At 38.1% G+C, this 24,443-nt stretch overlaps 1 protein-coding gene across 10 annotated transcripts in view; it reads left to right on the forward strand.

Moving 5' to 3' along the window:
* Nucleotides 1-15,262: 15,262 nt before the first annotated feature.
* The window catches only part of TRPM3 (transient receptor potential cation channel subfamily M member 3), a 662,437-nt gene continuing 653,256 nt past the window's right edge, over nucleotides 15,263-24,443 (forward strand). For all 10 annotated transcript variants that reach the window (XM_084899451.1, XM_084899455.1, XM_084899457.1 and 7 more), the window contains exon 1: nucleotides 15,263-15,519. In XM_084899451.1, coding sequence (XP_084755577.1) covers nucleotides 15,334-15,519 — 186 coding nt within the window. In that variant the 5' untranslated portion in view covers nucleotides 15,263-15,333. The remainder of the gene's footprint in view (nucleotides 15,520-24,443) is intronic.

Here is a 24,443-nt window from a genome sequence, read left to right on the forward strand (position 1 = left end):
AACTTGAGGGCAAAGAACACATGAATTTTAAAGGAGTTATCAGAAAGTTAAATACTCAACAAGACTCTGTGCTTTTATTATTCACTAGAGGCCTGGTGCACAAATTCATGCACGGGTGGGATCCCTAGGCCTGGCCAATGATCAGGGCACATCACCGTCATCTTGTCTAGTCTCGATTGGGACTGGGTCAATCAGGACTAGGCTGATTGGGGCCTGCCGGCTGGGGAAGGAAGAAGGGAACTGACCGTGGGAGCTTAGCAGGCCTGGTGGGGGGTGGGTGGGGGGGCCGGTGAGGAACTGTGGGCGGTTAGCCAGCTGGCCTGGGGGAGGGACCGCATAAGGTTGGACACCTGCAGGAGGTTGGCTGTGGGAGTGCACTCACCACCAGGAGCAGCTCCTACATTGAGTGTCTGCCCTCTGGTGGTCAGTGTGCTTCATAGTGACTGGTTGACCAGTCATTCTGATCATTTTGGTCATTCAGATCATTTGGTCATAATGGTTATCATCTATTCCTAGTTTGTTGAGGGTTTTTAATAATAAAAGGGTATATATATATATATATATATATATATATATATATATACACACACACACATACACACACACACACACACACACACATACATACCCACTAGAGGCCCAGTACACAAAATTCATGCACTCGTAGTGTCCCTAGCAGTTGGCTGTGGCCAGCCAGGTACTCCCTCCCCTTCCCCAAGCCATTTCCACCCCCTGGTCAAACTCCTGGAAGAACTCCAGGTCCAGGGGACAATTTGCATACTACGCTTTTATTATATAGGATAGATACTGTTACTGATACGTAGTATTTTGTTTTCAATTATAATACCTTACTCTACAGTTCAAAAAGAATTTTCAAATACATTTTTACTTTATCCTGAGAACAATTTTATGTAGTATGTTTTATTACATGGATGGAAAACTGGAGATTAAAGAAGTTACATCACTTGCCTAGAAGCACATACCTAATAGTAAGTGAGAAAATAGAATTTAAACCTAGACAGTAGAGCATAATGGTTACCTGCATAGATTTGGGAGCCAGGCTTCCTGAATTCAAATCTCAACTTAGCCTCTTGCTGTCTGCATCCACTTGGCCAAGTTACTGAACATCTCTCTGTGCCTCTGTTTCCTCTTATATAAAGTGAATATAATGATGCTACATACTTGAAAGGATTGTTTTTAAGGTTAGATAAGTTTAACGTGTATAAATCAGTATGAAACATGGCAAATACTCAGTTCTTTTTATATTCTAACAACCCACTGTTGAGTCTTCATGCCTAGTGTCCCAAATCCCTTTTAAAGGAAACAGTCTTGCCAGAGCATAAATACTTACCTCAGTGCCTGACTAGAGGGTTGGGAGTCTTTAACTATATTCTAAAAAGACAGAGAAATGCAGTAAAAGCAGACCACATTCCTGAGAATCATGTGAACAGCAAAGCCCTTCCGTTTAAACACTACAGCAGAAATGAGAAGTATCTTACCAAGTCCATTTAGTTGATGCAAGTAATTTTCCCATCAGCTGGATCTTTTCTTGCTATGTTCAGTTGCCATCAAGTGAGCAGAGAAGAGAGAGATCCTGTCCAAATAGAGATCAAGAGATGTGACTCCTTGGTTCAGTACTTCCTGTGTGTCCCATTTTATTTGGAATAAAAGTCAAAACACTCCCAATGGACTTCAAAACCCTGGAAGAAGTGACTTCTCACTGCCTGTCTGTCCTCATCTATTTTATTCTCCTCCTTGCTCACTTTGCCATCCACACGCTCTCCTGGCCTTTCCTGCAGAACATTTGGCACGTTTGCATACAGGCTTTATGTTGGCTGTTCACGATTTCCCCACGCATCCACATAGCTCACTTCACATCTTCTTCACGTCTTTGAGTCTTTGCTCAGATTTATCTTTGTTTCCTTCTCCATCAGGTCTATCTTGGCTGCCCTATTTAATATTGCAATGACCCTACCTCCCACCCATCCTAGCATTTCTGAAATAATATTCTAACATTTATCACCATCTAAAATGCACATGTATTTATCAATGTCAGGTTCCTGACTTCGACATTGTATTTTAGTTACACCAGATGTAACCATTGAGATAAATTGGGTGAATGATATCTGGGACCACTCTGAACTATATATGAAACCCTATAAATCTACAACTATTTAAATAAAATTTTAAAAAGGAATGATGACTCAATGACGAGATATACCTACGAGATAGGTGTGTGTGTGTGTGTGTGTGTGTGTGTGTGTGTGTGTAAGATACATGGAGGGAAGGGTCTGAAGAGAGAAAGAGGTGGGGAGAGAGAAAGTATATTAAATAGAAAAATGCTAAATGGAAGGTGGGCAGGTATAAAAGTCAAATTTTTACCTACTTCTCAGCTTGGTTTATGGTAGTCTTTACATTTTCCATATAGAATATTATTTTCCCACAATTAATTTTTGTTATATTTATATCAATGTTTTCTAAGACTTCAAACATGCTAGCTTATTAGTCTATTATTGTGGTGTAGTAAATCAACACAATTCTTTGGATCCTGTTCTGTTTAAGGATTTCCCTTTCATCCATCCTTTCCCCCAAGGTCATAATGCAAAGTTTTGTGACTTTGTCTCCCACTTAAATATATTTGATGTTTACCTGCATCCTTCATGATTTTATTTATTAAAAGACGGACTTTAAAAAATGAGCATGTGTTTACTAAACATAAAAGTAAAATAAATTTGGAGTTTAAACAGAAAAATTTAGAAAAGGAACAAAAAATGTTGTGTCATATATTTTAAAACTGTATTTGTAGCAATTTAAAATCACCACAAGAGACTAAACTATAAATATAAAACACAATAACCTTACCAAACAGAGAGGTTAATTATAGTTAAATCAGACAGAAGGTGGGATCCCTTGCTGACAAGAAGGAAAAATAAAAGCAATAATTAAGATAGTGGGAAGAGTTGAAATGAAAAACAAATCCATTTATAAATAAGCATCCCCTCCTTCACAGAAAGTTAATAAAAAGTTTCATTTTTATTCCCTTAGGGGAAGTCAGGGAATATGAAAAACGTAATGTGTAAGTTTAATTATCGTCAATAAATACCCACCTGTTAGGATAGACGTCAAATGCTTCCTAGAGTTCTGCACCTTTGAGTAAAGTGGCAGATTGATATATCTGAGAGGGAGCAAGTAGGCGTGAAGATAAAAAAAAATAGCAAGTGCCTTGGATTTGCATTGCAGTACTTTTAATAAGTAGATAAACCCGGATGTAGATGGGGATTGAATATCATAAGCAGACTGAGTGGTTTATCTCGCCATGAGTGTACACAAGGGATACCCAGCACATGTTCCCGAGTTCAAACGATGACTTATGAAAGGAGGTCTAAGTTTTTGTGGACAAATCCAGGAGTGCTTACAGCTGCTAGATCTAGGAATTTAACCTAACCAGCACATAAGCAATATTTGTGGTATTACCCCTTCCCTTAGGAGAATGTAATGATCTGTGTCAAGATGATCAGACACAGGAAATAGTGCCATTCAGGGTCCCTGACATTTGCTAAAGAGAGAAAGAAGTAGGGCCTATTTTCCTGCACATTCTACTCCCTTCTTCTCCACTTTGATATCAGACTGCTTCAAAAAAAAAAAAAATCCAGCTAAAACAAGTTTAAAAAAATAAATAGTCAAAACACACCTGATGATGTGTACCCCACCACATTGGCTTGGTTGTGATGGAGACAAGGACACTGTAGGTAGAAGGTATAAGAAGAGTCTCAGTTATTTAAAAAAATAATCTGTGGTGGGGAGAGCTGCCACCTCCCCACCAACTGCCTCCGTGACTCACGGCCCGTTCTCTCTCAGCCCCGGGGAGCAGGGATGGGGGTGGCTGGGTGATGGACCTTCTGTAGTATTCCGCTGTTAGCAGAGAAGTGTGGCTAGAAATCTGGCTGGTGCGGAATGTTTCCCAAAGCACAAAAATGCTTGGTGACAGCATCCTGGATCAGGCCCAAACTGAACAGTAGATGAAGTAGTAGAACTACATAGAGCATCATCATTATCATTCATAAGCCCTGGCACCGCCCCACCTTCGCACTGGAGAGGAGATATCAAGAACTGGCTTTCTCCATTCAAGATCAAATCAATTGTCAGCATTTGCCTTACAGCAGTTCAAATATGTATGTTTATATCTGTTAATACTATTTGCCCCGCCCCCAAACTTTCACGGGACTAAAATTGGTTACGAATGTAAAAAGGGAAACAATATACAAGTGCCAAATATTATTTTTAATAATTAAATGTGTATTAGTCATACTTCCACCAACGTGTTCTAAAGGTAATTATCACCATCGGTGATGGCATTTTCAAGTACAAAAAATAGCTAAGATTTTGAGGTGCAAAAATTAACATAACTTTTTCATTCTTCACTTAACAAAGAAAGATTAACTTTATTAGAATAAAATGTAAGAGTACTGTATGTTGATAATTTAAGAATAAGGATTTTAAAGCCACTTTTACTAAGAAAACCCACCTCTCTACCCCACTTCCAAAAAAATAACAAGCCTAGTGTTTATTTTTATTTTTATGTGTAACAGCATGCCTATTGGATATGTTCAATATATTTTTTTTGGTGTAAATTATGTTCCTATTATTGAACATAATTATGTTAAAAGAATAAAACATTTATTTTCACAAATTATAGGTTCATTTGTTTAAGTGATAAAATTTTTAAGAAACTGTTTATTTTTAAATAGTTACAGATTTGTAGGAGGGTGTAAGGAAACGTAGCACAAAGCTTGCAAAAATCAAAAAGTCTGAGGTTGAGATGACAAAGGACTTTAGCCTGGGTGTGGATGAGAATGGAGCTTAGTCCACTGACTCTCTTGAGCTTAAGTCATTCTCATTCCACATTTTCTTTCCCTCAAGGTAAAACAAATAAGAGTTTTAAATCCTTTCTTCTGATAGACTCAAAATGAAAGTGGGGCAAAGTAGGCTTATACTTGTGAATATGCTAACCAGAGTTAATTCTTGTGTTATTATTATTAATTAATATATTATTTTCTGTTTAAACAACTTTTGCCCCATCCTGTATATGTTATGTTAACTCCCACCTAAACTCAGCAACCTAAAACCTTCAATGTTACTGATTTTCTCCCTTATAACACTACTGAGAGTGGGTGGCAAACTTTGTAGTGATGTTTTTATGTCTTTGAAGCTTTATGTTATAGCGCTTTGATGTTTTAGATTCCTTGGGTTACTTTTCTAAAAAAAAAAAGATCTAGCTACCTTTTTTTATTTACTATTAATGGTGTGTATGTGTGCACACATGTGTGTGCACATGCATGTTTGATGTAGCTCTCATCTGTCTTACTTTCTTCAGTTTATATTTGCAGCTATAGTGCTGTGATACAACCAGCATCATTGCACAAACTTTCTTTATAGAAGCAGGGTGCAGAGAGCAGTTTTGTGAATATCAGGTTATTGTGGTTTCTATTAGAATGTGACTCATTAACTTTAGAGAAAGAGGCCTTTCTGTATCCCAATTCGATGGATTTTTCAGGCCACAAATAATAAAGCCCATACATTTCTTGTTAAAATAAGAAATCTTTTGAAGAGGAAAAGGGTTTTCTGGTTTGTTTGAATACAGAACAGGAAAAAATTTGACAATAAAATAATTGAGTCAGTTTCAAAAAATATTAAAATATATATAAAACTGTGAAAATAGTACACCTTTAATAACTAATTATTGTAAAATTGGGAAATAGTAGACATCATTTAGCTACTCTTTACCCAATAGGCATGGTATTCTGTGCTTTATCATTACTGCTAGATGCTCTTATGTTCATGCTATACATCACTCAATACAACAAGGACACTGTGGGTCAGAAAAATGAAGATATTTGCCCCAAATCACACACATAGCAAGTAAGGGCTGAAATTTGACCTTTGACCTGTCTGAACCATAACTCTAGGTCTTTAGACTTAATTTTTTTTTCTGGCATAGAAAAGCATTTCCTCTTCTTTTTAAAGACAAGACTGATATAAAATTCAAAATCTTCTTGGTCTCTCTTGAATCCAAGTTTTAGCTACAAGTAATAGCCTGTTGTTATGATTTCTTTTTGGAGAGAGAGGGACATCTATGTAGAGCAAAATATTTATTGGCTGTCTCCTACACACCCCCTACCAGGGATCGAGCCCTCAATGCCTGCATGTGCCCTGAACAGGAATTGAAGCTGCAACCTTTTGGTGCACAGAATGATGGCCAACCAACCAAACCACACCAGGGAGGGCCAAACCTGTAATTCTTGGGGGAAAAAGTGATTGTTAAGGGAAAGATCACTTAGGAATTTTTATCATTTCTAAAAGATTAGCTTATAAAAGAAAACTTGATCAACTGCAGTGTCAGATAACTTAAATGTTATTCTCATGGTAGGAGTATTTTCCCCAGAAAATGTCTGGATTTAGAAAATTTAGGAGATTATAAATGTACACTTATCAACAGGGATTGCCATTCATAATATATATGGTTAATTAGAACTTTCAACCAGTATGTAGCATCCAGTAGAATCTTTATCAATGTATGTGATAGAAGTAATGAATAGGAGCACCTCATGGGCTTGCCATGGCTCCAGGTTGGGTCTGATTGAAAAATATTGCTAGAAAGTAAAAAGTGAAGCTGACCAACCAACAAATACTGAGGCATCATGTTGGAAGGAATCCTAAAAATCACTTAAATTTTCACCTTTACGTAAAAGAAACATTCATCCATAAAGCCTTTTAGAAAATTAAGAGTCTAGAAGGACTATGATTTTCCCATTTGTCTTTCTCTTTTTTTTTTAAGTTTTAATTTCAACCAGGTTGGCATTGCTTTATAACAGTGGCCAACAAACTCATTAGTCAACAGAGCCAAATATCAATAGTATAACGATTGAAATTTCTTTTGAGAGCCAAATTTTTTAAACTTAAACTTCTTCTAATGCCATTTCAAAATAGATTCACCCAGGCCATGATATTTTGTGGAAGAGGCACACTCAAGGGGCCAAAGAGCTGCATGTGGCTTGTGAGCTGCAGTTTGCTGACCACAACTTTATACCTTCTTATATTTTCAACACCCTGGTAAGTTTTGTTTCCAAGACACCAACCCGGATTTGCAACTTTGATAAACTCCTTCAATGTCATAACATAGGTCACACATTTTAGCCAATCAGATCAGCTTTCTTCGTAACTAAACAATGGACATGACTCTGCACAGTTGGTACAATGTATTTCCTTTAAAACCCAAATTAGTACAAAGCATCTTTTAATCCCAAGTATCATAGTAGGCATTGAATCTCTACTGAATGTCTCAAGACCACTTTCTCATGGCATAATTTTCATGGATCACATTGGGTTAATGACAGTAGCTTGTCTCATTTTTAGCATATTGTTGTTGGCTTTGTTTCTTTTGTGGAAGTCAAAAGAGACATGTGAAGCACTTGAAATTTTAATTAGTTCATTGAGCCTCTGCCTTCAGACTCCTTCCAACCTCCAATAATGGTTTTGCATGAGTTGGAGGAAATGAATTTTGAAACTATAATAAACAATGAAAAGGTAACTAAGCTGCTACTTTTTTCACTTCACTCACCTCTGTACTTTAGAATGGAAAATGCACATATTTGTTCTCTTTTGAAGAGTGAAAAATGCTTAATAGGATTCTAGTAATATGCTCAGCTTCAAAATCCCACTTAAATAATCCTTTTGCAGCATGGATGGAAATTGTGACTCTTAGAAAAATGAGAGTTTTGCATGGGCACTTCCATGTGCCCTTTTGCTTTTATTTATTTATTTTAATGGACCAGGTGACATTACTATTTGTCATTCTGCACAAAATAACAAAATTGCAGAAAATTGTTCAAAGGGACAATTTTAGTTTTATAAGACCACTTAATGCACTCCCATTTAGGACTTAACAATTATTACCTACTACTAAACATTTTTCTTGACCTGTGTGGTACTTTGAGAAATCTTTACTTTATATAAAATAAAATAATAAAATAAAATAAAATAAAATAAAATAAAATAAAATAAAATAAAATAAAACAAAAGAAAAGAAAAGGAGAAAAGAAAAGAGAAAATAATGACTAGACTCTGCCTATAAGACTGTGTTTGTTTTCAAGATGACCTTCGATGTTTATTTACTATTCTTTGACATAAGGATAATCTTTTCTTTGACTTTGTTACTAGTAATTGAACCTTTGATTTATCTTTTTACATAAACCACCTCCATCATTTAGAATCTAATTTCCAGCTTTTTTTTTCTTTAACATAGAGAGAGATCTTAATGATAACTGCATAGCAATCTGGTAGAGGCCAACTTCTGTTTTTTTAATTATTATTTTTTACAGTTGCCTATAAAATATTGCTGTTGTTGTACCATTCCTGGTTTTGCATATAACAGTGGTTCATTCATTCCCACTGAATGGAATGAATTCTATTGTTTTAATATACCCTATTTTATTTATCCATTTTGATGTTGATGAGCATTTTTTGTAGTTTCTAGTTTGGAACTTTCAAAATTGTGCTGCTATGAATATCCTTGTAGCCTTTTAATTGCCCTATTTATGCATTTCTATTGGTTATGTACCCTGGAATAAAAGTTCACAAATCATTAGCTTTAGTAGGTAGCATCAAATAGTTTTCCAAAATGGTTGTAGCAATATATTCCCATCAGGGTGTGTGAGTTCCAGTTGCTTCACAGTCTTGAAAATATTCAGTATATCTTTTTCACTTAAATTTTCTATCTGCAGAATTTTAGCCATTCTGATGGGAGTGTTATATTAGTATTTCCTTATGCCTTTATTTTAGACATTATTTTATAATAGGTGGGAATTTAGTTCACTTATACCTCCCTTTCTGTTCTCTCTCTCTTCTCCCCAATTTTAATGGTTATATTATTTTAAATTTTATTATCATTTACATTTGTACTTTTTATACCATTTACCTTAGTCATTAGCTCTTAATTTTGAAATAAAATTTCATAAAATATCTAAGTATAGAATTAGAAAAAGAGGAAAAATTTTAATGTATATATAAATTTACACTAATGCATCAATAAAAAAATAAAAAGGGTTTATAGTAAAGATTCCTACAAATTAAAAAGGCACTTAAAGAGTATGAAAGCCTGGGCAATGGCAGTATTTTTTTCCCCACTTTTTTTTTTTTTAATCTTTATTGTTGAAAGTATTACATATGTCCCCTTCCTCCTTCTAACCCCTTCCTTCACTCCTCTTCCCCCACCCCCTGCCCCAGACCTTGACCATTTTATTGTCTGTGTCCATGGGCTATTCATATATGCATACATGTTCTTTGGTTGATTTCTTTTCACCCACCCATCCCCATCTTCCCTCTGAGATTCATCTGTCTATTCTATGTTCTATGTTTCTGGGTCTATTTTGTTCATCAGTTTATTTTGTTCATTAGATTCCACCTATGAGAGATTATGTGGATTTTGTTTTTTGCATGTGAGGAAATGGTCTACAGCAAAATTAAAAATAGAAAGGAAAGAAGGAAGGGTAGGAGGGAAACAGGGAAGGAAGATGATGAAAGAGAGAGAAAGAGAGGAACAGAGAGAGAATGCACTAAACAGGAAAGGAGTGGAGGAGGGAAAACAGGTGGGAGGGTAGGTAGCTAAGACTGAAGGAAGAAAGGAAACAGAGCCGATATCTAGCTACATTCTCTACCCTGCAATGATTTCAGTAGGGAGGTCTTGATAAGATGTATAACCAGAAAGTCTCATCAGCAGGTATTTCAGGGGAGATATGAGATTGTTCTTCTCAGAGAAGGAGGATAATTTTTCACGGAGCTATCACCCAGAACATTTTATCCGCATAGATGGCCTATCTGCATAAACCAGCTTAACCCTACTGCTTCCTTCCTTGATTAGTAGCCGTGGGCTTTGGAAGATTTTTAGCTTGAGTTACAGGAATAATTATTTCAACTCTCACATTTGTTTGGCTTGTGTGAGACTCAGCCCTCATGTTTACTGAAGGGAATCTAATCATGACTAAACACAAATACTACATCCTGTCTCCTGCTTCATAGGTATTGACTAATTCTGCTTTGCTGTGAGTTCGGTCATAGTCATTAAGCTTTCAATAAATTCACAAAGCAGTTGGCCCCAAACTCTTTTCACACTCACCATTTTCACATTTCTTTTAGTATGCAAAAATGCTGATTCTGACTCTCCCCCATTGTGCAAGGAGGTGACAAAAGCAACCAGACATAGTTTAGCTTAGTAGAAGAGAAATTTAGGGGACTTGCAAAGACATCTTCAAGTACTTGATGATTATCATAAGCAAGGGAACATATGTTAAATTAGTGTGATATCAGAATTAAAAATAAGGGTAGAAGGCATGGGTTTTAGTTTAGTTCATACAGATGAGCTTCCAACTGCTTAAAATTGTTTAAAAATAAAACACTCTGCTTCTGAGAAAAAAAGATATTTAATGCTGAAGAATGAATGTTTAGGTAGAGGATGGATGATAGGATGTTGGGTATCTAAGGTCAGACTTTCAGAAGTCTATCAGTTCTATGATTCCTATTATTCTGAAACTGAGACATCATCCTATATAATAAAACCCTAATATGCAAATTGACCAAATGGTGGAATGACTAGTCACTAGGATGCTCACTGACCATCATGGGGCAGATGCTCAAAGCAGGAGTTGCCCCCTGGTGGTCAGTGTGCTCCCACAGCGATAGCGCTGCTCAGCAAGAAGTTGGGCTCACAGCTGGTGAGAGGGTGCAGGCCAGGCTGAGGGAACTGCCCCCCAAGTGCACGAATTTCGTGCATTGGGCCTCTAGGCATCCTGTTTCAGAGAAGTTAAAAGTGTGAAAAGTTAATGATGGTATGGTTGATAAAATATGGTTTATATTCTCCTATTTTGTGAGGAGGGTTTTTGGATCAACCTCGCTTTGTAGTTTTAATCACTTTCTCTGTTCACCCTACCCCTCCTAGTTAGTCCCAGGGCATGCCTGTGGGTTTACTGAAAATAAAAAAAGAAAAAAATGTTTATTAACTCTCTTGCAATATGTGCATGACCATGTGACCTAGAGCAAATGGGGTTTGGAGAGAGTTCTGATTATAGACTCATAACATACTCAACAGGCTAGGAGGGCCAAGGAACCTTCCTAGAATTCCTAGGGCTAATAGAGCATTGTTGGCATTTGATATTTCCTTGAGAATTTTTGGGGGGCTACTATTCGAAATTTACTTTTCAAACTCAGAACATTTCACAATATTATATTTTTATTGATTCATACATAAAGATATATATTTACATTTTTATTTTACATAGAATATCTATTATTTAACAATATTGTTAATTTGGCCTTAAACTTGATGTACTAATTATTCACATTCTTTAAGCCTAGAAACCCTGGAGGAAAAACCATGGAGTCATACTTCCTATTTGCATTTTAATGTATTCACACCCACCTTTGTAACTGCAGTGACTCTTCCAAGTGAAGTTAAGTTGCTCTGGAAATGGCTTTCAACCCTAATTCCAGAACAACAGAATTGGTGACTTTAACTGTGCTCTTAGTTGTGATGCTGCCATTCTCTGCTAACTTCGTAAGAAATATGATAGTCTTCCAGCCTAGCTTTCCAGTTTCTGGCCATTAGGAAGTCTGGAGAAGACAAAGATCAGAAGTGGAAAGGGCCAATTTTCTGTTTACCTATAAGCACATCTAATTTAGCATCTTGCATAGTTTTCAGAGAGTGCAAAACAAAACAAAACAAAAAGATCATTTTTTTTAAAAAAAGCTAAAGACATTTATTTATTTATTTACTTATTTATTTTTAATATGTTTTATTGATTTTTTACAGAGAGGATGGGAGAGAGATAGAGACCTAGAAACATCGATGAGAGAGAAACAAGACCAGCTGCCTCTTGCACACCACCTACCGGGGATGTGCCCACAACCCAGGTACATGCCCTTGACCGGAATCGAACCTGGGACCTTTCAGTCCACAGACCGACGCTCTACCCACTGAGCCAAAAAGGTTTCGGCACAAAGATCATTTTCAAGCAAGGCCTTAAAAACACTACTGTAAGTAAGAGAAGGACAATGGAAAGCTCATTTTTAGACCAAGACCCCCCTTGTCTAAGAAACTCAGCAGTTCCTGGGAGTGCCTGTGAAATGCTGGTACCAGCATTCATGACAGACAGCCTTGGCAGCAGGGTTATTTCCCCCTTACTGGGCTGATGTGGGTGAACCAGGGTCTCAAGACTCTGTGACAAAAAGAGGGGCCTCACCAGCATTCTTGGATGTTCCTTGATACCTCTGCAAAGGCCCCTCTTTTTGTCATTTAACTAAAGAGAGAAACTTTGATGAGGAAAATAAGACATTTGGGGCACGGGAGGGGAGGGGGTGCTAGCAGCCTGACTCTGTATCCCTAATGCATATTCCTGTCAGTCTATATTCTAGTCTAATCACTGCCCCTTCCTTAATTATCTGGTCTTGAAAGACCTATCTACCTAAATACTCACATTTTACAGAGGCCATAAACCATGAGCAATATACAACCTCCAAAGGGGGTTATCAGTGCTGGCGCCAGGACAGGCCGTTAGGTGTGGTTTCACGTCCCGCATCTCAACACACGGGGCTTTTTGCAAAGCCCACAAAGGTCCAGAAGTCTGATCCATATTTTGGGGACAAGGAAACCAAAGGGTATACATGGAAAGCTTCCTCCATATTGGGGGGCTCAGAATTTGGAAACAGGCTTCCTGTGAATCACTGTACTAGTACATGCGAAACATCTGGAAATAAATGGGTTTTCTTGAGTCTCTGAGAACTCCTGTGCATTTTTCGGTAGCCTGGGAAATTCTGTAACATCTTCAAGGCATTTAGGTTAGCACATATATTTTTAATCTTCCAGGGAGTTTTCCCCTTTGTTGCCAAGTAAAGGAAAAGGTAAATATTTAAGTCACAATTTTCTGACTTGTGTTCTACTCCCCAACTGATATTTAGTTTCCATACCCCTCTAATTTGTAAACTACACATAATCATTTGGATGTGTATGAGAGAGGGGGAAGGAATCTGGACTGAACTATTATATTTCCATGAAACATCACTAATAATTTCAAATCCATGTACTTAGATGGGAGGGAGAAACTGCAAAATGGAGTCTGTGGTTTTTTCATTAAATGGCATTGTGTGTTGTTTAGAGTCTCATTTGGTTTAATATGGGTGTGTGATTTCTGGGCACAGAGGAAGTAGGCTCTGCGGGTCTCTTTGCTTAAAATGACAAGATTAATATTAATGTAGCACTACATACAGGCGCACAGCCATGGAGCTCTGTATTTCATTTCTGTGAACTAGCCAATTCCAAACTCTGCTTAATCAGACTGACCACTGACAATGCTACAGAATTTACTAGGCGACCGAAAAATACACAGGAGTGCTCAGAGACTCAAGAAAAAAACCATTTATTTCCAGATGTTTCCCATGTACTAGTACAGTGACTTAGGGGAGCCTGTTTCCAAATTCTGAGCCCCCGAATATGGAGGAAGCTTTCGCTGTATACCCTTTGGTTTCTTTGTCCCCCAAATATGGATCAGACTTCCGGACCTTTGTGGGCTTCGCAAAAAGCCCCTTGTGTTGGGGTGGGGGATGTGAGACCACACCTAAAGGCCTGGCCTGGTGCCAGCGCTGATAACCCCCTTTGGGGGTTGTGTATGGTTCATGGTTTATGGCCTCTGTAAAATGTATTTAGGTAAATAGGTCTTGCAAAACCAGATAACTAAGGAAGGGGCAGTGACTTGATTATAGGCTAACAAGAACATGCATTAGAGATACTGATGAACTAGGTGCAGAGTCAGATTGCTAGTCCTCTCCCAAAAATGTATTTTTTATATTCCCCATCAACAACTCAGGTTATGATTTTGAGTACCATCACAACAATTTTCCTTGGTATTTTTCACCCCTCTCCTTTCCCCTCCATCCCCCTTTCCCTTTGCCTTCTGGGAGAAATCTCTATTTCAAACATAAGAATAAAGATTGAAGATACATCTGTTTCCATTGCAACAGGTAAGCAACTGGACAGGTGTTTTGACCAGGCCCCTTCTCTTTAATAATGAGGAAGGCCATTGTCTCAGCTTTTGTGAATTTGTGATGGCCCCCAATGGCTCTCTCTCATCTGAATAAGGGCATTTTCTAAAAACAAGGATAGCTCAGTCTGGTAAAATAACTGACACAGAACTTATGAGAGACTGTGGGCTTTCCTTCTTAGGAGCAGATGGCAGACATGTGAACCTAGAATGAGGTGGAAGTGTCAAAGAATATACAGCACATGGGAGCTCACCTGTCCTCACTGGTGATTGCTGTACCATCCTTGCCCCTGGAGGGAAAGGGTAAACTGAACACCTCATTCCTACCCCAGAGGGGAGAATAAAAGAGTTGACTAAGAAATATCAAACCTTTGTTCGCTAAGGACCCTTCTCTGCTCTCTCCCCATAATATGGGTCCTTGAAAGCTTAATTGTGGTAATTGTGGTAGAGCAGCAAGAATCACCTGGGAAGGTTTTTTTTGTGTGTTTTTTTTTAAACTATTCCGATTCCCAGGCCACAGCCCGGCCACTTAAAGTAGACTATGAGGAATATGAGCATTAATAACAGCAACAAAAAAAGATTTAGATAACTCGGATGTGCAGCCAAGTGTTGAGCCAGCGTGAGAAGCATTAGCTTGGCGCCTGCCAGGGAGATGAAGTTCTCCTCTCAGAGAGGACACTTAGGAGGCAGCTGTTGCAACAAACAACAGGAGAAAGGGGAGGAAGAGACAGGAGGGAGGACAAGGTTGCACACGTCCTGTCTTTCTCCAAGTCCAGGGAGTCTCCACCCACCCAGTGTGGGTGACCAAGAGGCTTGCACTTGCAGCTAGGGAATGGGGTGAGGTTGGCCTCCAGGCCTGGGGGACTGGGCGGGGTCAGGTGACTGGAGGTAACTCCCCAGCGGAGCATCCATAGCCCCAGGTGTGGTGGGGCCTTGTGACTTGGGGCGGCTGCTGCCTGCGGGGTGGAGAGAAATTTGGGAGCGCCAAAGGAAGCTGGCTCCGGTGCAGGTGGCACTCACAGCAGCGCCAGCCCCGTTGAGTTGAGTCAATCGTGGGCGCAAGCGCAGCCTGGTGGCCACGGCGATAACGGAGCGCGGGGCTCTGGCAGGAGCCCGGCGGAGGCACAGGCGGCGCCAACCGGGAGCTGCGCCTGGGTAGGAGGAGTGAGACCTGCGACGAGAGGAGCGAGCCAGAGCCCTCGGCGCCGCCGCCGCCGGGGTGTTGCCCGGCTGGGGAGGCCAGCTTGGCATGGGGAAGAAGTGGCGGGATGCAGCGGAGATGGAGCGGGGTGGCTCGGACCGGGAGGACGGCGGCGGGGACAGCCGCAGGTGCAGCCGGAACGCCAGCCGGGGCAGGTTTGCCGAGTCGTGGAAAAGGCTAAGTTCCAAGCAGGGCTCCACCAAGCGCTCGGGACTCCCCTCGCAGCAGACGCCGGTGAGTGGCCCCGGAGGGAACCCTGCCTGGGGCTCTCTCCTTCCCTTTCTCTCCACTGGGGACTCGAGCCCTGTCCATGGTGCTGAACTTGCCTCCGAAGGGCTCCAGCCAAGGAACTTGTGGAGCCGCTTCTCACGGGGGGAAAAAATAAAGCAATAAAAGTGGAGGCTGTGAGGAGGGATGAGGAGGTGACTTCCTTATCCTCAGCCACAGAGAGTCTCCTGACGTCTCTGATTTCTTTGCAAAAAATGGGGAACATGCTAAGAGGCGAGGGGCTCGCTGTAAGATCAGAGTTTTGCAGTTCACGAGGGTGTGAGATGCTGTGGAGTGTGTGTTGTTGTGACTCAGATGCACGTCCTGGGCATCTTTCTGGGCAGCATGTTCCGGGGTACTCAGCAGCCGCTGAATGAGGCCAGAATGGGGAGGGCATGCCGTATTTTTACTCTCTTAACAGTTGCTCTTTTCCATCCCACAAGCCCACACTGTTAATGGGTGTGTTTAATTGCTTGCCAAATATCGTGTGCGTGAACAGAATAGCAAAAATACCCCAGGTGCTTATCACCCTGCTATTAACACATACGACATTCAGAAAAGAAAAAAAGAAAAACACCATACTTTTCCCATGGGTCAGCTCCTCCTCAGTGTCTAATGAATGCAACAGAAGCACATGAGTGAATTAATGCGGGCATCGGATGTGTAGAAAAGTACAGTTGATTAAAAAAACTATGTAAATGTTAGTTGCTTTCCTTCAGCCTAGAAGGAGAGAACTCTGTTCTAAGACTGCGGAGCCCTCCTGTTGCTCATAAGGAAGAAGGACACATCACTTTTAACTTCCAAAATACTGAGGAACTCAGTGTGTGTGGGGGTGTGGGGTGTGTGGGGGGATGTGGGGGGGTGGGGGGTGTACTTAAGTTTTACATATAGAGGAGTGCTCAGCAAATATTGCATGGTGAAGAGAAAGTAAATTAATTAAAAGGATGGTACATAAGCATTGGATTTTACAGCATGAACAATGTTAGGCTGCTGTGTCTGAGCAGGATCGTCATTGGAGGCTAAAAATTAATCCCTGAAAAGCAGAAAGTTTAAAATATTACTTCAACAGGATGAAATGTAAACATGTTACAATTTATAGGGTGTTTATTTTGTTTGCTTGTTCACAAAAACTACTAGCAGAAAGTGGTATTAAATTTGAAATCTTTTCTGTGATATTTAGTGAGTTTTTTAAGTTTTTAAATTTTAAATGTAGATACAGTACACTTCAAACACAATTCATTTTATTGCATGCATTGAAATATTATTTATTTAGAAATGTAGACTTGAAAATATTTTCAAATATTTACTGTTCTGAAAAATAGGTTTTTCTAAACTAAATATGTAGAAAACATAACGATGACTTCTGTCAATTATGTGAGCTAAGAATTAATTTTATCCCCCTTTTAATAGAAAGCCTAAGTATTATTCTAGGCAACTTAAGTTGCTTTTTCGATTCTGTTCAACAGGTGTGTGTAGTCTATAGTAAGGCTATACAAGAACCTTCATATAACTATAAGTTGGGTTAAATAACTCACAGGTTTGTTATGTAGAATAAATATGTGTGTGAGAGAGAGGGCACAATAGGATACCAGGACAACCAGAAGGCGTCCGGAAAAGTAACTGTGACCTCTTGTTTGCTAAGGGTGATGAAGTTGCTATATTTTTATGCAGTGCTTGTTCATTGAAACATTAGTACTTCAGTTAAAATCCAGTTATGGCAAAAGCCTGAGCTTATTCTCACATTGTATGGCAAGTTTAATATTGATTTTGTTAAAAAAAAAATCTAACAAGTGCCCCTAGCCATGATTTTAGTCAGCAAATTAAAGAAAACACACAAAGATAATCAGGTTTTTAACCAAGGTTTGATTCCATTAGTTGTTAACAAAGACTTTCTATTTCATTTGTACAATAAGAGAGATACCCCACTTATTTATGCAAACAGGAGAGAGGGGATAATAATGCTTATAGCAGATATGTTTTAAATAAGTCTTAATCTTCAAGTAAGAATTTCCCCCCTTTTAAAAAGGGAGCTGGTGCTATTTTAAACTTACTGTATTTCATGCCAAAAAAATAGCTTAAGCTATAAAGTAGAAAGTGATTAAAGCAACTAATGTAACTAATGGTGCTTTTTATTTATTCTTATTTATATTGGGTCGGCAACTAAGTAATTGCGGATTTTTTAAAGAAAATCAAAGACAATTTTTTCATGGAACTAAATAACTTTATTCTGTAATGTATTGCCCATTTTTATCAATGACCTTTTGCCATCTTTCAGGCAGCATCATAATCCCACGTTCAAAAAACTTCTGGTTTTTATTAGCAAAAAACTGAATCAGGTACGATTTGACATCATCATCATTATTGAAATTTTTACCATTCAAGGAGTTTTGTAAAGATCGAAACAAAAAGTAATCAGATGGTGCAAGGTCAGGACTATATGGTGGATGTGGCAAAACATCCCAACCAAGCTCCATTAATTTTTGCCGAGTGACCAAAGATGTGTGTGGCCTTGCATTGTCATGATGGAATACAACACCTTTTTGATTTGTCAATTCGGGCCGCTTTTCTTCAACTGCATTGTTTAATTTTGTTAGTTGTTCAATGTAGACATCAGAATTGATCGTTCGGTTGGGTGGTAAGAGTTCAAAGTAGACAATTCCTTTGTAATCCCACCAAACTGATAACAAAACCTTCTTTTGATGAATATCAGCTTTTGATGTTGTTTGAGTTGGTTCACCTGGCCTGCTCCACGATCTTTTCCGCTTGATATTGTTGTAAACAACCCATTTTTCATTGCCAGTTATCAGTCGTTTTAAAAATGGATCATTTTCATTACGTTTCTTTAGCAAATCGCAGCTGCTAATGCGTTGCGTTAACTGTGATTCTTTCAGTTCGTGAGGAACCCATGTATCGAGTTTTTGAACATAGCCAAGTTGTTTTAAGTGATTTTCAATGCATGTATGTGATACATGAAGCTTCTCTGCAATCTCACGTGTTGTACTGTGACAGTCCGAATTGATTATTGCTTTGATTAGGGCGTCATCAACTTCAACTGGACGACCAGAGCGTTTTTCATCTTTGAGTGAAAAATCACCAGAACGAAATTTGGCAAACCAATTTTGACACTGCCGTTCTTTTAAGGCTTCGCCACCATAAACAGCACATAACTTTTTATGAGCTTGCGATGCGTTTTCCCTTTGCGGAAATAAAAAAGCAAAATATGACGAAAATGTTCCTTTTGATTTTCCATTTTTCAACGAACGCCAAACGAAAACTACAACACAGATCAAAAAACTTTTTTTACTGATTAACAGCTGAATAGCCAACTATCAATAACAAAATGTGTTTTACATTTGTACTACGTCTGCAAACCTAAAAATTCAACTGAAGCCATATATGTGTGAAACCCGCAATTACTTAGCTGCCGACCCAATAAACAAGGTGTTCTGTGATGTGGTTTTGGATCTTATTCTTTTTTGTGTTCTACTCAGAAATATGGTGGTAGCCATCCAGATGAAAATAATATGAGGATTTTACTCTTTTGTTTAAAAGTCAAAATAGATAAATGTGTAAACATTTAGTTAACAATAAAATTTGGGAGCTTCCCTACATCTTTCTTCCTTTTGAGAATGTAAATGATTATATAGTCGTTCTATTAATGTGGCCTTTGTTACTTTTTGCTATAGTTAGAGCCTTGAAATCCCCACTAGTTAAAGTTATTCCCAGGTAACACTATAGACCACGACTTTCTCCCTCAGGGAATGATTGCATTATTTTTCATTTTAATGAACAACAAAGCATACAAACATCATAATTAATGGGAGAGACTTTCTCCAGCAAGGAGAGGTCTGCCATATTCTTGGTCATCTAGAAAGTACTTTGCTTTTATGATCTGAGTCATGGTGTTTTTGTGTGTGGAGTATAGGGGAGGTCTGTTTGAATCAATCTTGATAATTAGATTTTCTACTTCATTTATCACTGAGTATATTGTGGGTTTCGTAAAGATTTCTCATGATTTTAATGCCATTATTAGTAACAAAAAGTTGCATTTCTGGCACTCTCTTTAGTACTCAGAAAAATGGTCTCCTGGGGTTCTTTCTGGAGTAAGGTAGGCCTCTGGTAGGGCAGTGTGTACCATTTCTGCCACAGCTCTCTGAGGTCTTCTTCTGTTCTGGCATCAGCCAGGCCTAAGCAGCACCACCCTGTACAACATCTGGTGGAAAGGGCAGCTGTTCTGAGTCACAAAGGTGGCATTTAAAGGGTGTGTTTTCACATTCTGGGCCACAGTACGTCTACCAAATCAATTCTTGATGATTTTTCTAAAGATATTGTTTTCCTTTTATAATTCAAGAAACACTCTTCTCTCCCCTATTCTTATGCTTTATGGCTGACAATGCAAGCTTTAGTCTAGTAATATACTGTATTCAAATTATATTCCAAATCATAAAATTCTGAAAGAGTGCAGTAGGATTTAATCATACTTACTCCTTGGAATTCGTTTCCCTCTGAAAGTGGTTTACAGATTATTTTTTTTTAAGTCTAAAAACAGTGTTTTTAATAAATATAATTTTATGTTGTTTTTCAAAAAAATATGTTTGTTGATTTCAGAAAGGAAGGGAGAGAGAGAAACATCAATGATGAGACAGAATCATTGATGGCCTGCCTCCTGCACAACCCCCTTCTGGGGATTGAGCCCACAACCCAGGCATGTGCCCTTGACCAAAATCGAATCTGGGACCCTCAGTCACAGGCTGAAACTCTATTCACTGAACCAAATCAGCTAGGGCTTATTTTAGTTTTATAAGTATTTAAGTATAAAAGACTATATATTTGAATTTTGGATATGAAATTAAGTTTCTTACTATTAAAGTGTTACATAATGTCTCTGATGAATTGGTCAATAGACATAAAAGTAAAATGACTTTGCGTCCATTATATATGATCTGGATTTCATATTTCTTCTTGAAATATTGTTCTTGTTACTCCTATTATTTGCTTCAATTCTATCTACATAGAAATGCCTGGAGATTTATTGAAAGGTGATTCAGCAAGTGCCCTCTGGTGTTACAAATATCAAAAGCTCACCTCAGCATGGATGCATTTTTAATTTTGAAAGGTGATTACCTCCTGCAGTCCCACTACTATTTAAAGGCTTGTTTTCAAATAATTGCAGATTTAATTTATCTCAAAGTAAGCACTGTGTAAAAGAAAAAGAAAGAAACAGTTCTGAGAGGGTGAAATGATGTATAATTAGAGTTGTTTTTCAACCTTAGGTGGCATGCTTGCTTCTACTAATGCCATAATTACCCTTATCAGCAAATGCCAACCGCCAAACATCACACCTGGTGCAGACAGGTGAGCAGCTGAGAGTATATGGCAATCACAGTGAGTGCACTGAAGCTGCAGTGCTGCAGTCTAGATAAGCCCATTTCAGCTGGTTACCAAAGTCCCTCTTCCCACGGCAGTTTGAGAAGTTATGCCTGCAGGATTCCATGAACAACCTGTTTCCATTTCTGAGACTGACTTGCTCTGCTGGCCTCATAGGTGACTTCCGGCTTTTCTAGACCTAGTTTGAAAGCTGGGTTCTTCCAGATCTTAAAATAAATGAGGAACACTGAGTCAAAGGCAGGGCTAAAGCCAGAAAAACTCATCTCCAAACCAATGGCCTATTTGAAGATGGTGTGGATGGAAGATCCCTTGGTAGTTGTAGTAGAAATAACAGCAAGTTGAAAAAAAAGGAATCCTCTGTTTCCTTTTTCAGTGTCTGACTGGCTATTGCAGTGTCATTAAACCCTTAATAGTCTGTTCTTGTTACACAAAGGGCTCTCCTGGTGGAAGCTGAATGAGTCCCCTGCAGTGCTTGTCCATTACCGAATAAGCCTTTCCTTGACAGGTTAATTTTTGTCTACTGCCCTTTACTCACTCAAAAAGGGACAACGTTTTATTGTTCAGGAATACAGAGGTATTTTCCTGTCCTTGTGAGGTTTTGTTTTGTTTGTTTTTTTTTGATGGGGGGAAAAAAAGCCATTTTCATCATGGTTCATTTTGTTTAAGCATTTCTGAAATGTCATCTTTTCCCCCTAGTCATTAATATAACCACTAACTAGCTTTTTTTCTCATCAATCATAGTAAATTAAATTTTAATTTGGTTTCATCATTAATTGGAGGGCCATGAATATATTAGCTGGCAAATGAGTAACTCAAATATTTTAAGTTTTGAGAAGTAAAATATCCTTGTATGGTGATAGTTTTAAATGTGTTTTCAACTATTTAAAATATATTAGAACAGTTGCTCCTGCCATTGTTTATTGAGATATTTAAAAAAACGAACCATTACAATCATTTATAAATAGTAGCAAAACATTATATTCATCTGTTCTGACCAGATGTGATGGTTTGTGCATTGGCTTTACTTTTTGTATTTTTTCATTTACAAAGCCAAAGGAAGGCTGGTAGAGCAAAAATGGAAGGATTGCAGAGAACATTGTTTTAAAAAAAATAACTTTATATTCCTCTACAGTTTGCTGGGTAGCTAGGAAAGGTTAGGCACCATGGTAGGTACTAGATAACTTTCCTAATAGAACTGATCGTTTAATACAAGACAGATATGCAGAGCAACAAGATAGAGAAATATAGAGTTTAGATTTATAGTCAGAATGCAGTAGAGCAAAAGTTGAAGCAGTTGATGCCATGAGGATAAGAAGTTTAGAGAAAAAGTTTCCTAAGCTTGATGCCTGATTCTTAAGAGATGAGAAAGAAAAAGAGTTGGTTGGATTTGGAAAGAGGCATGCCTTCCTGAGAGTCATTATTGCCCTCTTTCCAGGTTTTGCCTAGAATATTCTCTTTGTACTGTTAGTGAACAATTCACTATTATCATGTAAAATATGTATTTTTATGAAAACTTTTTTTTAAATTCAGAAATTGCTAAATTGTTTCTTTGTATCATTGGCCTAACCAAAATACCTCAATACTTTGTTTTTTTATTTATTTTTATTTTTTTAAAATACATTTTATTGATTTTTTTACAGAGAGGAAGGGAGAGGGATAGAGAGTTAGAAACATCAATGAGAGAGAATCATCGATCAGCTGCCTCTTGCACAGCCCCCAGTGGGGATGTGCCCACAACCAAGTACATGCCCTTGACCTGAATGGAACCCGGGACCCTTTAGTTTGCAGGCCAACTCTCTATTCACTGAGCCAAACTGGTTTCGGCATACCTCCATACTTTGATCTCTTCAAATACTTCAATGGATGTGGGAAATTTCTCAGATGTCAAAAAGGTGGGAATCTCTACTTTAGTTGTCCAAAGGACAATTATTTAAGTTCAGAGTTGACATGAGAAACTGCCAATCCATGCATTCAATGTCATGGGAATGCATATTCATTCAAAATGCCTTTCTAGAATACCAGAAGTTCAACCACAAAATAGTCATATAAAACACATCCATGGTAATAACCAACTAGGTTTTGTCCTCTTCAAAGATTGAGCTTTCTAGAACTTCTTTGGGAATAAACTTTATAATAGCGAGTTGAGGGCTGTATTGATTAAACAATCCCAAGGCTCAATTTGAATGCAATTCCTCTCTACTTTGGGAGATCTGAATTAATTTTAGAGAATCAAGGAGATCTATATTGGAATTCTGACTCTTTCAATTATTAGCTATGTGGTCAGAGGCAAATTACATTTATATGCCTATATTCTCCTCAATTCTATCAGGAGAATTCCTTCTTTCTTTCCCACTGTTTAAGATCCCCTACCATACTCTTAATTCCCCAATGGTAAAAAGTATTCTGAACTTGAGGATCATTGTTCTCATATATTTATTTATGTTTATTTTTTTAAAATCTCAGCTACATATGTATTTATATAGATGTATAGTAATTTAAAAAACTCTACATAAATTATGATCTGTATATTCTCTTGCAATTTGCATTTTTCACTGAACATTGTATATTTTAAGGTAGATCAATATGTTATTTGTAATTGTTATCTATTATTTCAGTATCTATTCTAGAACAGGTAATTTATTCATTGCTCTATTGGTAAAAATTAAGTTTTTCTTTTCTTTCTCTTTCTGCTATTTTAAGTAGCATTCATGAACATCTTTGTACTTGTCTCTTTGGTTCTTAATTTGCAAATATTTTGTCAGGTTATAAACTCAGAAACTGAGCTTGCTCTTTGGAAGCCATAAGGAAAGGGCTTCTTCTCTGGTGTTGTTTTGCACCAGAGGAAGCTCAAGCCAAAATTTGCAAGGAGCTGAAGGAAAGTGGTGCTGGCTGTCTGCTCTAAGAGACTGTATTGACACTCCAATCAGACAGATTTGATTTCCAGTTTGACTTAGGTCATTAATGATTTTGCAACTTAGTCATTTTGTGTGTCATTGCCTTAATCATAAAACAAAGATGGGATACCTGCCCCAGGATAAATTATGAACATTGGGTTTTGATGTACATAGCTAGTTCAGTGTCTGGCAAGAGCTACTTGTTAAATGGAACATTACATAACTATAGTGTTAACAAGAAGTATTACAGCAAATATCAAAAGCAAAAGTAGCCTTTGTTTTATGGGGAAGTGCTATTTGTCTTTAATTCTTCTGAAATTAGAACCTTGTAGGTTACAGCTCAGATGTGACATAAGGCTAATGATTATCTGTACTAGGCTTCTAATTGGACTTTAAAAATGTTTTCAAAAATAAAATCAGCTTGTCTCCTTCAAGATGATTGCTTTTAACAATAGATCCTGGTCCTTGAAATGTCCATCACTTTATCTTTTTCTGGAGGTGAATATGACAATTTTGAGATAAAATGGGAAGTTGATACCATATTGGCATATAGGATGCTCTTTGCTTTGGTATTTTAATCATTGGATTCTTTATGTTATGAAATAGATT

This window comes from Pipistrellus hanaki, assembly GCF_964339955.1.
Source record: "Pipistrellus hanaki genome assembly, chromosome: 11".
Classification (NCBI taxonomy): Eukaryota; Metazoa; Chordata; class Mammalia; order Chiroptera; family Vespertilionidae; genus Pipistrellus; species Pipistrellus hanaki.